This window comes from Lutjanus erythropterus, chromosome 24, assembly GCF_056507025.1.
Source record: "Lutjanus erythropterus isolate fLutEry1 chromosome 24, fLutEry1.hap2, whole genome shotgun sequence".
NCBI lineage: Eukaryota > Metazoa > Chordata > Actinopteri > Lutjaniformes > Lutjanidae > Lutjanus > Lutjanus erythropterus.
The window spans coordinates 4,731,569-4,747,636 of record NC_139340.1 but is presented as its reverse complement, the minus strand read 5'-3'; the positions used below and the strand labels follow the sequence as shown (position 1 = coordinate 4,747,636).

Genomic DNA, 16,068 nt, shown 5'->3' with positions numbered 1-16,068 from the left:
ACATGCTGAGGCAGATTTGAGGATCAAAATCTATATGACCGAAACAGAAAGAGAAAATCCTGGATTTGGGTATTAAACACAGATTGGAACAGATTGGAGAATATTCTGACATAAGGGTGTGTGGAGTTTTAAATAAATAACATGTACAGTGCAGTTTATAGTGCAACATGGAGATCCAGAGTCACCTCAGTGAAGAACTTCAGCTTAATGAAGCTGACAGTTCAGTGGAGTTGTGATAATACACTGCGAAAAAGTGGCATTTGTTTTATCGTGTTCTTGTGTTATCATGCTGATGATGGTGTAGGAAGTTTGGTCCCAGTAGATGTAAGACTAGAACTCTGTGATCGACTTGGGGGTTTGAGGAAAAACAGCATTTTAGAGAAGCTACATCTGAAATTCCTCAAGTGTGATGTATGATATATGGAGAGCTGAGAAGATATCCCTTCTGCATTACCATTAAAAAGAGAGGGGTTGCTGAAAGGAAAGGAAATAAAACTCAGCTAGATATTTTAAAGTTATTTATTTAATTTGCATGTGACTGGAATATATGCATCACCATGGTTCATATTTGTCTATTTGTCTATTGACTGAAGCTTGCAGTAGAGCAGAGGTTCCTGCAGATGTGGAACGATGAACTCTACTTTATACTTGAAACAGGACTTTAAGTTTGAAAAGTATCTACTCCGTCAGAACAGGAGGGATTCACATGTGCGAAACTGACTAGAGCTGCACAATTAATTGAAATGATCAAAATCATAATTGGCCCTTTTCCGTACGCAGAGCTGGAATGGCTCGACTCAGTTTGACTCAGCATGTCAGCCTGGCGTTTGCATTTCCGGCTTGTAGGTGTGTCTTTTACCTGAAGACGAGCTCAGGGAGGCACGGGTCGAGCGGCTATAAAGCGGTGGATAAACCGTTCAGTATACGGTACGTCTCTGAGATAAATACGCTGTTTCCTTAAATTATGTCCTACACATCAGATTTGACAGACTTAAAAAAACAACATCTTCATTTGTTACAGATTCCTGCAAAAAAAAAAAAATCACACCAGTCATTTTAACGTTTTTCAATCAAAATAAGAATAATGATATTACCTCTAATATTACAAATCATGTTGCAATTGCTTTACCAGTCAAAATATTCACAATTAGATATTTTTTATCAAAATAATTCAGCCCTAATGCTGACTTATTAATTATCAGGGTTCAAGTCGAACATCTCTTTCTACCTTATCAGTCTAAATAAAGAACCAGAGCCACTGTGTGTTGGTGGACTGCCCTCTCCTCTCGCCGACCCAGCTGTCTGAACAGCAAATAGTGAAGTGATGAAAAAGAACAAATTTATGCAGGAAAGCTAAAGAAAACATCTCGAAAATGTCAGACGACACAAAAGGAACCAGACGAGATGAAGCCGAGAGAGAAGTGAGACAGACGTTTGTGTGAATGAGGCAGAAACACTCGGAGCTCGTGTGTGTATGAAATCATAATGTGCTGCTCCATGCATTAATAAAGAGCTGAGCATTGACACAAACGCCTCTGCAGACATGAAGTTCTGGACTCAGATTTTTTATCTTATTAACGTCTCTAAAGAAGCAAACCTTCTCTTTAATTTTCTCTTTCGTTCGCTCAGATTATGTAAAAGCCTGTGCAGGATGAACGTGGATTTGCTGCTCACTAAAACGGACATTCCTCATGGCTGCAGCACCATATGTGGAGCTGCTCACTTAGCCCATGCATGGCTGCCTTTCATCATTAGCAGAAAATTTAAAAAAATCTAATTAGGCCTCATAATTTCAAGCATTTCTCTCCCCCCCCTTGAGTGGAGATCCAGAGGCTTTCATGGCTGCACGAATGTGTGAAAATGCAAGGAAAATGTGACATAATTCAATAAATATGAGACAAATCCAGAAAGTCATGTCAGGACATTAAATCATTGCAGATTAAAGCCCAGCAGGGAGCGTTTGTGATTTGTAATTCTCGCCATCGTCGTCGTTATTATGTTTTAATTTGCATTCACGTCTCTGAGGGACTCTGTAAGGTAGCATAAAGCACTCAGCTGTGACAAACTGGAATGAACCCTGCAGCTCAGTGCTTCTTTAACAGCCACATTATTCACACTCATTTGTTTTTTAAAAGTGCCGCTTCACAACCGCTCAGAAATAAAGTTTCTTAAACAAACGTTCTTGAATATTTTAGGAGTTTTACTTTGGATGTTGAGGCTTTTTAGGCGGTCCGTCAGTTGTAAACACGCCGTTATTTCACACGAATCATTTTGACGCCACAAATCTGCCATTTTGGCCGTAGCCATCTTGGTTTTTTGGAGGAAGAAGTGACCTTATTTGGGCAAGAGGGTGGAGCTGAGGGGGATACACTTTAAAATGCCTCATTCTGATTGGTTAGACTGAGAACGTGAAGACACATCGTGGTAGCAGCTTCGCAACCCAATGCAGTCTTCAGAATAAAGATGCTAACTAGAACCATGAAGGGTTCTACGGCTTCATCCACATAGGAGAACCCTTTTTTTCCTGGGAGAACCTTTTATAAAGGTTCCACTTGGAACTCTTTAAAGCAGTTCTGCTTTTCAACTGAGAACCTTTTTATATTCCAGTGGTTTTATCTGGATCCCACCCTGGGGGTTCTTCAGAGAACTTTTCATATTTCAAGGATTTTATCTAAAGTCCACCAAGTGGGTTCTACTGAGAACCTTTTTATATTCCAAGGGTTTTATCTAAAACCCACCCAGAAGGTTCTTCAAAGAACTTTTTTTTTATATTTCAAGGGTTTTATCTAGAACCCACCCATGGGTTCTACCAAGAACCTTTTTATATTATGCTACAAAGAAACCTTGACAGAGGAGTTTTTCAGAGATCTCATCAGTCTTTGAAGAGCATGAAAAAAGAACAATATAAACAGAGGAAATATAAAAATAGAACAACATATAGAATATAAACAGTGGAAAGTTGAACTGACACCAGTGTACATCAGAAATATTAAATACAAAACATGTTACATAACTTTTACCACAACTGTCGAGTTAATTTCATTTAAATTTAACCAAATATCACAAATCACAGTTTGCCTGAAGGAACCGTGTCTAGTCTCTGTTAGCTGCTAGCTGAAGACTCTCAGTCCTGTTCTTAGTTCCTGTGTGTTTCATTCTAGGACTTTTTTTTAATGAATTCATGATGTAGAGGCTGTAATGTCTTTATGTTTTCCCTCTTGTTGAATACATGTTGTGAGGTGAGGGGGTGGAAGCTGTTTTAAGAAGCTGCTGATGCACTGAGTCACATTGAGATAAAATGTAGTGGTGTGCACATAACAAATCATCTGCATGTAGTAAAGGAAAATACAAAAATGCATAAATATAGACATAAGTTTCAGCCTTTAAAGCCCATATTGGTCAGGAAATTGAGCAGTTAAAATAAACAGTAAACCGTGTGTGTGTTTTGTGATGAGTTCATGTCAGTGTTTCCTCGTTTGGGTGTTAAATATTTTGACTGCAGCTCCTCTGAAGCAGCGCAGTCCCTGGATGTGGATGGCTCGTGTTTTACAGCTTTAATAAGGTCAAAGAAAAGCACAGACAAATCATACTGTACGTCTCCTCAGTGATGAGCTTTGGCCTCGTTTCACTGGGCCTGGACTGGATGTGTGTGTGTGCGTGTGTGTGTGTGTGTGCAGCTCTGCTGGAGGAAGACGTGATCTGAAGTTGGTTGACTCATAATCTTGGCATCGCCACAGGGACACATGATGATGTGCAGGCTGCTGGCGCCCCCTGGTGGACAGAGTCAGTACACAGACGTAAATGAGTCCAGCTGACCATGAATGTCACATGTATGGATCACAAATTACTGAGAGATGAGACAAATCTTACAAAACACTTTGTTTTATTAGGACCAACACTCTAATTCCAATTTTGTGGTGATTTTTTTTTTTCTGTAAGGATTTACATGGAGTCAAAGTGGAAAAGTTAATTTATTATTTTATAATAGCTGAGGAACATACAGATTAATGTAAATAATCAAATAAACTGTCTTTTTTTTAGCTCACTCATTGTAATGGGCAATAAAGCTGGAAAAGCATGTATCTGTATAATATAATAAACTTTATTTATGCAGCTCTTTTCAAAACAAAGTTAGAAAGTACTTAACCAGGATAAAAACAATCTAGGACTGTAATGAGGAAATAAAATCAGACAATTAAGAATATATTTAAAAAAATATATATACCCAACAATAATAAGTAGTTTTGTATTAGTATTGTTTAATAAAAAAGTTTTGGACATGAAATGAAAATGTGTAATGCACTAAAAAAATATGATAAACAAAGACTGGTGTGTACAATGCCACTTCCTCTGGGACCCACTTGATGGCGCTCTGAGGTCCACCAGTGGGCTGCAGCTCAGTGGTTGACATGTTGTCATGATTATGTTAACAACATAATACTTTAATCCACATTTTATTATTTTTGGACAAACCCCTACATGATTTAGTAATAATAATGATAATAACTTTATTTATGTAACACAATTCATGCATAAAATGCAACACAAAATACTGAACAGAAAAGCAGAAAATAAAACCATTTAAAATAATAAAATAACCATTTTTTTTTAAAAAAAGTAAATAAAATAAAGCAAGGTAAGACCAGATAAAAAATGCTGAAACGCTGAAATGCTGCTGGTGGGGCTTGCAGCCGTGCGGAGGACGGATCAGAACCGTGGCGCAGACATGTTGCCGCGCCTGGTAGAATTTCTGGGTAAGACATCAACTTTGTCAGATGCAGTATTTTAATAGTTATAACAAGGAGAGGAAGAAGAGTAAAAATCAAAAACCCCACTCACTTAAAAACTTCACCCTCACTTTTGTCCTGATCTCAAACGATCAGTTTCAGCCATTAAAATCAATAAAAGAATGCAGATCAATTCATCAAAAAAAAGGATGAAGTGCGGCATAATTCAACCAAATCTTCAAAAAATGATCAAAACCTTCATGAAAGAATGCAAAATCTTTTCAAAACTGAGTCTGGGTTTTGAGTTGGACTCAAAATAAACTAACTATCAAAGGCCAAATGTCAGCCTGAAGTTAATCAAAGAAGTTCCCATCATAATTCATTCTGCATTGTGTCTTATTCAAAGCAGAGGCACAACCTTAATCCTTTCACTCTGCATCTTGACTTCAGGGCTTTTTTTTTTCTCTTTCTGCTTTGTCAGAGCATCACACAGCAGAAACACATTAGCATACTGGAATAAACAAGAAGAGAAGAGAGAAACTTGATTTTTGCCAACAAGTCCTCCTGGGAACAGAGACAGAGACAGAAAGCTCATCAAGCTGAGCAGTAAAGTGGAACTGTAATGACAAAAGCAGCTACAGCTGTAATAAACTGATTCTTAACGGCAGGAATGACAGCTTCGACATGAGCGCAGTGTGAAACATCAGAGAGGTTAATGGACATCACACTGAGATTCATACAGCCATGTTCCAGTAATAACATGTTCACAGTGGAGAAAACAGCCCCAGATAACTCCTCTTTAAAGTAAATATGGGTAACCTGTTACTTAAGTTCAAATTTAAGATACTTCTGCTTTACTCGAGTATGTCCATTTTATGCGTTTTAGCTTTAGTTACTTTTTACTTCTCAGGTTACAATTTTTTATACCTTATATCCTGTCCAATCAAGGGGAATCTGCTGTTACATAAGCTAAATATAACAAATTCCAAAGCTACCAAACTCCTTTGGCAAAAACTGTAATTTTACCTCACAGAACCTTGGAGTTGCTGATCTACCACTGCCTCAATCTTTTAGTTTGTTTGTATATTGTGTGACTTTGGTTAATCTGAAGTAACTTTTTAAAGCACAAAAGTCACACGGTAACACAAACCAGCTAATAAAACAAGACCAGAGGAGACCAGCCACTCCAATGTTCTGTAAGGTAAAATTAGTGTTTTTGCCAATGGAGTTTGGTTGGTTTGGAGAGAGCGAAATTTGGCTTATATAACCGTGGTTTCCCATCAGAAAAGGTTCTCTGATGGCAAAGTAAAGTGGTGAAAATATTGTAAATATAGCATACACTTATTTTAAGTGGCTAGAATACATTTTGCTGCTGACTCTGTCCACAGCAGTACATTGTTTAGCTTCCTACACCAGTAATCCTGCTGCTTCTCCAAACTGGGGGTGTATCGACCGCCATCTACTGTAGGTAACACACTGACTATAGTAAGTACCTCATACAACCACACTTCAAATAATAATAGCTTTCATTTTTATAGCACCTCTCATACATAACATGCAACTCAAAGTGCTTTACAGTGTGGCATTAAAAACAACAACATAGGTAAAAAACACAAGAGAATCAGTTAATCAGTTAATTACAGTCTTTTTAAAACTCTGTTATGCAGTTTTCTGGCCAGTCTAAAGTAACTTTAAAGTCATGCTGCTCTCTGAACCGTGGTTCTCTCCAGGCGATGACTCAGTTCTTGCAGGGGGATCCCGAGGCGTTCCCACACCAGATGGGATATTTAGACCCTCCAGCATGCTCTTGATCTTCCTGCTTTTGTCGTCTCCCTGTTGGTCAAAATAATTGCCACAGGGAGGCGTCCTGAACAGATGTCTGAACCAGCTGAACTGTCCCCCGTCAACAAAAGACAATACTGACTTTATATCTGCAGTCATTTTAATTTATTTCAAATATCTGTGACCTTAGACTTTCAAACAGCTGTAAAGCCTCTGGACTGCCTTTGTTTGATTATTTCTAACAATTATTATTGTGCAGGTCAATCCTCTGTCCCACATTAAATATACTTTTGTTTTATGTTCTGAGTCAGTAAACATGAGCACAAGCTGTGTCTCAGTTCCGTTCAACTGTACAGACTGTACAGACTAATTCCAAGCATTACGTCTGTTGAAAAACAAACTGTAAAAGTGACAAAATGACACTCATTAAGCTCGGTATGAAAACTAAACGGTTGATTTTTGAGTGTGCTGTTGATGCTGCTCACAGCTGCAGACAATTAAAACAAATGACGGGAGTTCGTAAAGACAGCTGCAGGAAGATGATGGAAAACAAAAATAAATATTCACTCTGCAGAAAAAAAAGTTTTCTACTTTTTTTTGCATGTTTAATTAACAATAACTGTACAGTAACAATCAGAATATGTGACATACTGCAGAATAGTATCATTGCAACTGTTAGTTGTGCTTTGGTGACCCCAGGTGGACCCCAGTAATATTGGTTTGTCCCAAGTTCCTGCTGCGTACTGACTGTACGCTCACCTGCCACTTCATTAGTTACACCTGTTCAACTGCTCGTTAGCACAATCACATGGCAGCATGTAGATATGGTCAAGACGACCTGCTGAAGTTCAAACTGAGCATCAGAATGGAAAAGAAAGGTGATTTAAATTACTTTTGCTGCCAGGCGAGCTGGTCTGAGTATTTCACAAACTGCTGATCTACTGGGATTTTTACACACAACCATCTCTAGGGTTTACAGAGGATGGTCTGAAAAAGAGAAAATATCCGGTGAGCAGCAGTTCTCTGGGTGGAAATGTCTTGTTGATGCCAGAGGTCATAGGAGAACAGTCAGACTGGTTCAAGATTGGTTGAAGACTGGTTGAAGCAGATGGACTACAGCAGCAGAAGAACACACCGGGTGCTGAGGCTGCAGTTCACACAGGCTCACCAAAACTGGACAACAGAAGATTGGAAAAATGTTGCCTGGTCTGATGAGTCCGGATTTCTGCTGCGACATTCAGATGGTCGGGTCAGAATTTGGTGTAAACAACATGAAAGCATAGATCCATCCTGCCTTGTATCAGCGGTTCAGGCTGCTGCTGGTGGTGTGATGGTGAGGGGGATATTTTTTTAGCACACCAACTGAGCATCATTTAAACACCAGTATTGTTGCTGACCATGTCCATCTTCTGATGGCTACTTCCAGCAGGATAACACACCATGTCACAAAGCTCAAATCATCTCCAACTGGTTTCTTGAACATGAGTCCACTGAACTCCAACAGCCTCTACAGTCACCAGATCTCAGTCCCCCTTCTCCCCAGACTTGAGCATCTCTACAGGAGCTCTGCAATTAATAATAACAAGTGAGGGCGAGTCCTCCACTGTAGGTTGATCAGCTGTTTCTAACTGTCCGTTGTCCGTCAGTGTAAAGTCCAGCCTGTTATCCTGAAAACAGAAGCCCACTGCTCTGAAATTACACACTCTGGATGAGCCTCACTGCTGCCAAACTCCATTAACATTTTGCTCAATCTAACAGTTACAAACATCTACTCCTTTAGAGGATTATTAATGATTTATTACGACTCGTAAACAGACACTTACTCATTCAGCAAACATTCAGAATTAATTTGAACTCCAATTAATGTGAAGCAGGCAAACTAAAACAGTTATTCCAGCCCAGAATAGAAATGTCAAAGGAAGTGTCTCTGTCTGTGAACACAATCCAGGCAGGAACATCATTTCTAGGAAATGGGTTTGAGTAATTAGGGGACTGTAAAAGGAAGGGTAACCCTGCGGATTTTAAATGCAGCTGCTAATTATATTAAACAAAGAGACAGCAGAATGTTTTAGATGAAAATGTAATATCATAAATAATAAATATAAGAACCGTATAGATAAACAGAAATAAAGTGTGACTATTTTGAGCACACTTAAAACTTGATTAGAATTCATCTGGAATTGGGACACAGCTTTTATTTTGAAACAATCCTGCATATTTAAAATGTTTCCAGACTTTTGAAGGACTTTATTACCCCCAAACAATATGATAAACTGCACCCTCATTAAAGCTTAAATCTCTCCGAGTTTGTGAACGTCTGGGGGGGATTCATCCATCACTGCAGACGTCTCTCTGGTTGCAGCGTTTAACGCCTAAATTTTTAACACGAGATGCTGTATTCGGAGACAACACTTCCCAACAAAGTGCACACAGACATCTGACTTTAGAGATCTCTCATTTTGCTGCAGTGTCACTCAGTAAATCAGCCTTCAACATGAAGATCTTGCTTTCTAGTTCAGCCCTTTGAAGGCTGGTGAGACATTTGATGCCATTTTATCCCAGAAAGTCAAGAGCACAGAGCTTTTGATCCTGAATCAATATGTAATGTCAGAAATGTCAAACTGTGTGACTTTGCAGTGAAAAAACTTGCGTGGTGCTAAAAAACATGGGTAAAATAAATCAGAGGCTCAATCGCGAGCTCCAACCAAAGATTAATGATGTGTGAAAACGGTCGCCGCTGCTGGTGCTGCTGCTTCTGCTGCCCCACAGGTTTTCAACAAGGACTTTTATTAAACAGGTCTTTTATTTTGACACCATATCTGGGACAAATGCCAGTTTACACCGTAGAAAAAGGCTTCGCAGAAGGTCGGGAGCTGAGTCAATTTTACAAGCAAGGTCAATATGCTCCATCTATCCCCTGTTTTATAGACGCACGACTGCCACAACTGAATTATCAAGTTAATATTATGAGAAGAAACATAACGATCAGAAAATAATTTGTTTTGAATCTATAACTCTGTCTTTTAATGTTGCCGCGGGGACTATTTTACTTGTTTTATTGCTGCTTCTCCTCCAATTACAGTTTTAGGCTTTATAACACTTCTCTGACACTCTTAAAATAATGCGACAGGGATTTATGTTATTATTATAGTGCATCAGTAGAGAGTTTACAAGTGCTTTCTTGTACTAAATATTATCTTTCATATCTCCTGTGGGCAACCTGGGGCTCAGGAACCCCTCAAGAGGTCACAAGATATTGATATTGTGTAGCATGACTTTGACTTTATTGTGTATGATGGGATTATTTTAATCCAATACTGTGTACATGTGTGTCTTTGTAATTCGATCACATAATCAGCAGCCACCTGAGAGTGTTAAACATGCAGGTAATTCGTCCTCTCCCTCCCTCCTTCATCCTCTGCAGTGACAGGATTTGTCTCTGCTGAGAGAGGCACCACACACTGTGTTTTTTGCTAATGTTTGGAAGCAAACAATTAAACATTTTGTTATATTTTTAGCTAAACTGTGTAATGTTTTCGTTTGCTATAATTAGCGAGCAAACAATATATCATTTTGTTGACTTGTCTCTGTTTTGTGATGTGACTTTATAACAGGAACCTGCTGTAAAGCAGTTTTAACTGTGTCAGGCCCATTTAATCATAACTGATTTTATTATGTTTCTTTTAATTTTTTCTGTGCAGTAGTAAATAAATGAAATGAAAACCTTTTAACTAATATTAGCAAGCAAACAGTGCAGTGTTTTGTCAACCTTTTCACTAACGTTTGTGAGCAAACTGCATAATCTTTTTGTTAACTTTTTATCTAACATTAGGTAGCAAACAATACAGTGTTTTGTCAACTTTTCCACTAATGTTAGCTAGCAAACAGTGTAACATTTTGTTGACTTTTTAGCTTATCATAGGTAGCAAACTGTGTAACTAACATTGGCTAGCAAACTATTTAACGTGTAACGCAACGTGTAACGTTTTTGTTAACTTGTCCAGCTAATATTAACTAGCACAGTGTAAAGTTTTGTTAACTTTTTAGTTAAAATTCCCGAACAAACAATTTAACATTTGGTTAGCATTTTAGCTAATGTTAGGTAGCAAACAGTGTAGCGTTTTTGTTAACTTTTAGCTAACATTAGCTAGCACACAGTGTAATCTTATTGTTAACTTTTCAGCTAATGTTAGCCAGCAATGTAATCTTTTTGTTAACTTTTATACTAACTTTAGCTAGCAAATACAGAGCAGCCTAATGTTAATAGTTTCTCCTGCTCTTTTTTGAAGCTACAAGGTCCCTAAAGCACTCAGATTTATTGTTTATTTATTTTAATTTTGGCTGCATTTAATTTAGGTTTAAACCAATAAACTAGTAATTATTAAACTGGGATTCATTTTTAATTGTGCAACAAAGCTTTGCTAACTTTTTATTTGACTCATTTTAAACGTGGTTTGATTAGAAGTAAATTAAATTAAAAATCATAAAATAATCAGACTGTCCAATGCGGTCTCTGTAGGATTATGTAATTGAATACAGTGGAGGTGTGTTTTAGAAATCTGATCACATAATCAACAGTTGCCACCTGAGGGAGTGTTTAACATGCAGGTAATTCAGAGGGATGAGATGTGCTCCCCATCCTCTCCCTCCCTGCTTCATCTCTCCTCTCCTCCTCCTCTTCTTCCTCCTCCTCGTCCTCCTCTGTGTAGTGACAGGATTTGTAACGTCAGTCTCTCTGCTGCCTGCCTGCCTCCTGTGTGTGTGTTTCTGTGTTTGTGGTTCGTTGGCTGGAGGAGTTACCACGAAGCTCCTGCAGACATTTTCTGATCCTCCGGGCTCCCCATCAAATCTGTCAGATTAGAGCAGCGGGACCTCCTCTGCGCTCCTGCGCCTCCTCCTCTGAGACATCGTGCGCTTAAATATCACCACATCGTCTTCTTCTGCATATTCTCATTTATTTAAATCTTCCAACCACGCCGATTTCTCCTCTTTCTTCTTCGCTGAGATGACAGCCGACCTGCCGGAGCGCTGAAACTCCTCCGACCTTCCACCTGCGGCGCAGAGAAGCCGAATTTATGCGCCTCCAGAGGGCGATTTGACGCAAAATTGAGCCCCGTGCACACCAGCAGAGGAGAAGGGAACAACCTGTTAGCTTCTCCCGGCTGCTGCGGCTCTGAGGGGACCGACAAGTGTCCTTTCACATGCGCTGAATCCGCAGCTGCATACCTACTGACCTACTTTGTGCAAGTTGTGGATAAAAGAGACGCAGCGGCAGCAGGATCTGGTTGGAGCAGAGGATGGACATGGTGTGGAAACAGTGCTGACCCTGCTGGGGGGGAACTTCCAGTGATACAGAGGGGAGTTAAAGGAGGAGAAGAAGGAGCGGGAGCTGCGTGCTGAAGAGCCAGAGGTGTGCGCCTGTGTGCGCGGAGACAAGAGGAGGTTATGACCGCGTCTCCTCACCTGGACCCCGGGCTGCTGCTGCTGCTGCTGCTGGCCTGCTGCTGGCAAACACCGCGGCTGGTCGGAGCGAGTGAGTCTCTTTGTTTACTGTGTCCTCTCTCCACCCCAGGCTGTTTGCGTGGCTCATTTTCTGTGTCAATGTCATAATGTTGCATCAAAGTGGAGTCCAGGATGACTTTCCAGCTGCAAACAGCTGCTGATAATTCAGACTATGCGTTTCTAATGTGCTTTATTGGCGTCAAACACCAAAATATTTCTTTAAATAAGGTTAAATACTCATAATCAGGTAATTATTGCTAAAAATGAACTTGCTGTCTTTGTGTTTCTCATGTTAATGTCATAATATTGGATCTTGGCATCAGACGCCAAAATATTTATTCAGCATGAGCACACATGCAAAACTACATCGGAAAAATACAATATTTATCTCATCAAAATTGCTAATGAAAATATAACTTGTGTGTCTCTGATGTTAATGTCATAATGTCGCATCAAAGTGACATTCAGGATTCCTTTCCAGCTGCAAACAACTGCTAGTAATCCAGATAATGACAAGATAATGTGTTAAAAAGGTGATATTTTGGCATCAAATTCCTAAAAACATGGGTACACGTGCAAAACTAAATCAGAAAAATGCAACATTTATCTCATCAATATAAACCTGACAATTTTTAATAAAAATCCCTGTTAAATGTGTTTTTGTTTGACTCTCCACATATAAGACACAAACATCTGCTAGAATCCAGATAATAACAAAATGATGTGTTTCAAATGTGTTTTATTGGCATCAGATATCAAAAATATTTCTTAAAACCAGATTAAAGAATCAAATATGGGCACAAATGCAAAACTACACCAGAAGAGCACAATATTATATAATCTAGCTTGTTGTGTTTGTGTCTCTCATGTTAATATGATAATGTTACATCAAAGTCCACAATTACTTCCCAGCTGCAAAAAGCAGCTAATAATCCATAATAATGATGAGATTAGGACAAGATTATGCCAGCTATGTTGATAATTAATTAGTAAAGGCATTTTGAGCCACTAATGAAAAGAATATCTGATTTCTGCCTCTCAAATGTGATTATTTTCTGGTTTCTTTGCTCCTTTGTGTCACTAAACTCAGTATCTTTGGATTGTGGACAAAACAAGACATTTGAGGACGTCACCTCGTCATTTTCCACCTGAACTTTTCCTGTAATGCAGCACTTCTGCCATACCACCAGTCATTATATCTAAAATCTGTCAGGTACACTCACCTGTTGCCTCTTTTTCATGCTTACACCTGATTGGTGAGTTTACAGTTGACCCTTTACTAAGCCCCACCCTCCTAAATTGCTGTTGCTAAGCCTGCCAAACTTTCCATCCTCACACAGCATTTATGCAATTTACAGCGACAACTGTGGCAGATTTAACATTTAATTGGGAGTAATTGTTGAAACACAAGGTCTTTGAATCCTTAGAGACGTGAACAAAAGCAGCTTCTAATTTCTAGCTGACAGCGGTGGATTTTGTCAGCTAAAATAATGACTCACAAGCAGATTTTATAAGTGTAGCTGGCTGATGTAAGCTAATGCTAACTCCTTGAGTCAGCCAAAAAGTCTGTCACCAGCTGACATTTTAATGTTTCCACCTGACATGTTTTAAAACAAGAACCCTGTGAAAATGTAAATGTAAAGTTAGCTAACAGCTGCGCACATGATATAACGTTAATGCTAAAAGACTGAGGCTAAAGCTCAGCATACATTAGTTGGATGGTGAAATTTTGTGATGATAGATGACAGAAATACACTCATTAACGAGGGAAAAGGAAGTGCAGGGACTTAATTAGTGCAGACTTGGAGACAGGTCACCCAGCCAAAGCAGCTGGACCGCGATCGCGAGACAGCGAGCCAGAGAGAGACTTTGATTCAGCATCAGCCCACATCTTCCTCCTCAGACCCCCACAGAACACATGCAGATGCAGTGGGATCTAACAGGTTTGTCTGGAGGTAAAGTTACTGCAGCTAGTAAGCTAATGTTAGTTAGCCAGACATGCTAACATTTGCAGCTCATGTTAGAGCAGATGAAGACAGACTTTAATCCATTCACAACACGTGTGCTCTTGTGTTTTTGAGATGACAAAAAAGACGTCATCATCCAGACTCTCTGAGCCTGCTGCACACCTTCAACATGTAGAGACATGGAAAGCTTGACAGCTCTGGTTACGGTTGCTACACTATGATTGGACAGCTGCTGTTTAGAGGTGGGGCTTAGCGAAGGGTCAATTAAGCTCCTGAGTGTCTGTACACCTGACACTGTGTTTGATTAATTTGTTACAGGTGTGGTAGTGCTGTGAAATGACAAACAACTGACATCATGTTCAAGAGAAATGTCAAGAAATATTTGTAGTGTTTAGCAAAAAGTGTGAGTCTGAGAATGAGCAGATCTGGGCTAACTGTGTCTTTTTTTAATTTTAGTGTGTAAGGAATCCTTAAAAGTCTAAATGCCAAAAAGTCTAAATACAAAACTACTTTGGAAACATAATTTTTATCACAAAGTAGTCAGACAAGTATCATTCAGTTATCATTTACTTGCAATAAGACCATTGTGATGGGAGGAGATGCAGGTCAGGTGATCATTCAGGTGCTTCTGGGGTGACAACATCATGTCACTTATCTTGGTTATACCCAGCTTATTCTTATTTCAGCAAACAAATAGACAAAATGCTTAAAAAAAGCAATGTATTTTAGACAAAAAGGTTCATGCGTGGTCATTTTTTCTTGCTTTTCACCCTCTTCTGCATATAAAGCATAGACATGGTCAAAAAAAGGACAAAATGGTGCTTGTTTTCCATGCTCCCTGCGCAACCATCTCTTTATGTGTCTTTTTCTCTGCATTGATTTATTTAAAATACATTAACCTGCTGGTGGTCCAGTCAGTTCAAACTCACGCTGTGCAGCCGAACATCGCTTAAACCCACACAACTTCATTTTAAATTCTGGTGGGGATCCTGAAGGTTCTAAACATACCGAATACGCCAGGCTGAATTTTGGAGAAATCTATATAAAATGATAAAAAACACACCCTTAGGTCTTGTGTTTTAATATTTCACTCAGTGTAAACATCATAGAGTTTCAATGAAGAGTTAGAATAAGGTGAGATACGGTCAGACCAGTGTGGAATAAGATGCTTTTAACAAACTAGGAGCTGCTAAAGGGGGAACAAAAGGAATGTACGCTATATTTAGAATATTTTCACTGCTTTACCTTGCGGTCAAACACCCTTTTCTGATGGGAAATCGCTGTAATAGAAGCCAAATATAGCTTTCCTTAAAAGCAACCAAACTCCAGAGGAGAAATCAGTAATTTCACCTCACAGAACACAGGAGTTGCTGGTCTACCACTGCTGCAATCTGTGAGTTTGTTTGTGTTGTTGTGTGACTTCAGTGTGATTCATATTTACCAAAGTCACACAATAACATAAACAAACTCACAAATCGAGGCAGCAGTAGACCAGGAATTCCTGTTTTCTGCAGGGTAAAAACACCAATTTTGCATATGGAGTTTGGTTGGTGTGGAAAAAGTGATATTTAGCTTATGTAAGGGTTTTTTCCAGTTAGAAAAGGCTGTCTGGTGGTAAAATACAGTGGTAAAAATATTCTAAATATAGTGTACACTTAAACTGACATGGGTAATACACTGATTATGGATAAGTGCCTCACACAAACTCATGTCAAATAATTCAAAGGGGCTAAAAAGCTTAAAAATAGTGAGAAACACATGACAGCCGCGCAGCATTCACGTGTTGCTTCATCTGTTTGATTTGGGGTGAGTGGACGTTTGGTCTCCTGTGTTTACGCCTTATATTTCATCTCGACAAACAGCTGTTGTAAAACTGTCAAAAGCTTAATTGAATGTCTATCAGGGGATTGGGATTTCAAAGCAATCTCTCTCTCCCGCTCTCTGGCCAGTTCAATCCGCCGTAGCAGGAACGCACCGCAGACACTTAAATCAGCCAAACCCCCCTCCCGGTCAGATTCCCGCCGTCTCTGTCTGTATACAAAATCACAGCAACCTTTTGGCGAACGAAGCTAAATCAACGTGCTTCTCCT

At 39.3% G+C, this 16,068-nt stretch overlaps 1 protein-coding gene across 1 annotated transcript in view; it reads left to right on the top strand.

The window, feature by feature from the left end:
• Nucleotides 1–11,256: 11,256 nt before the first annotated feature.
• LOC146304542 (fibronectin type III domain-containing protein 4-like) overlaps nucleotides 11,257–16,068 on the top strand; it is a 33,857-nt gene continuing 29,045 nt past the window's right edge. Inside the window, exon 1 of the mRNA XM_084713614.1 lies at nucleotides 11,257–12,042. Within this exon, the coding sequence (XP_084569740.1) occupies nucleotides 11,955–12,042 (88 nt within the window). The 5' untranslated portion in view covers nucleotides 11,257–11,954. The remainder of the gene's footprint in view (nucleotides 12,043–16,068) is intronic.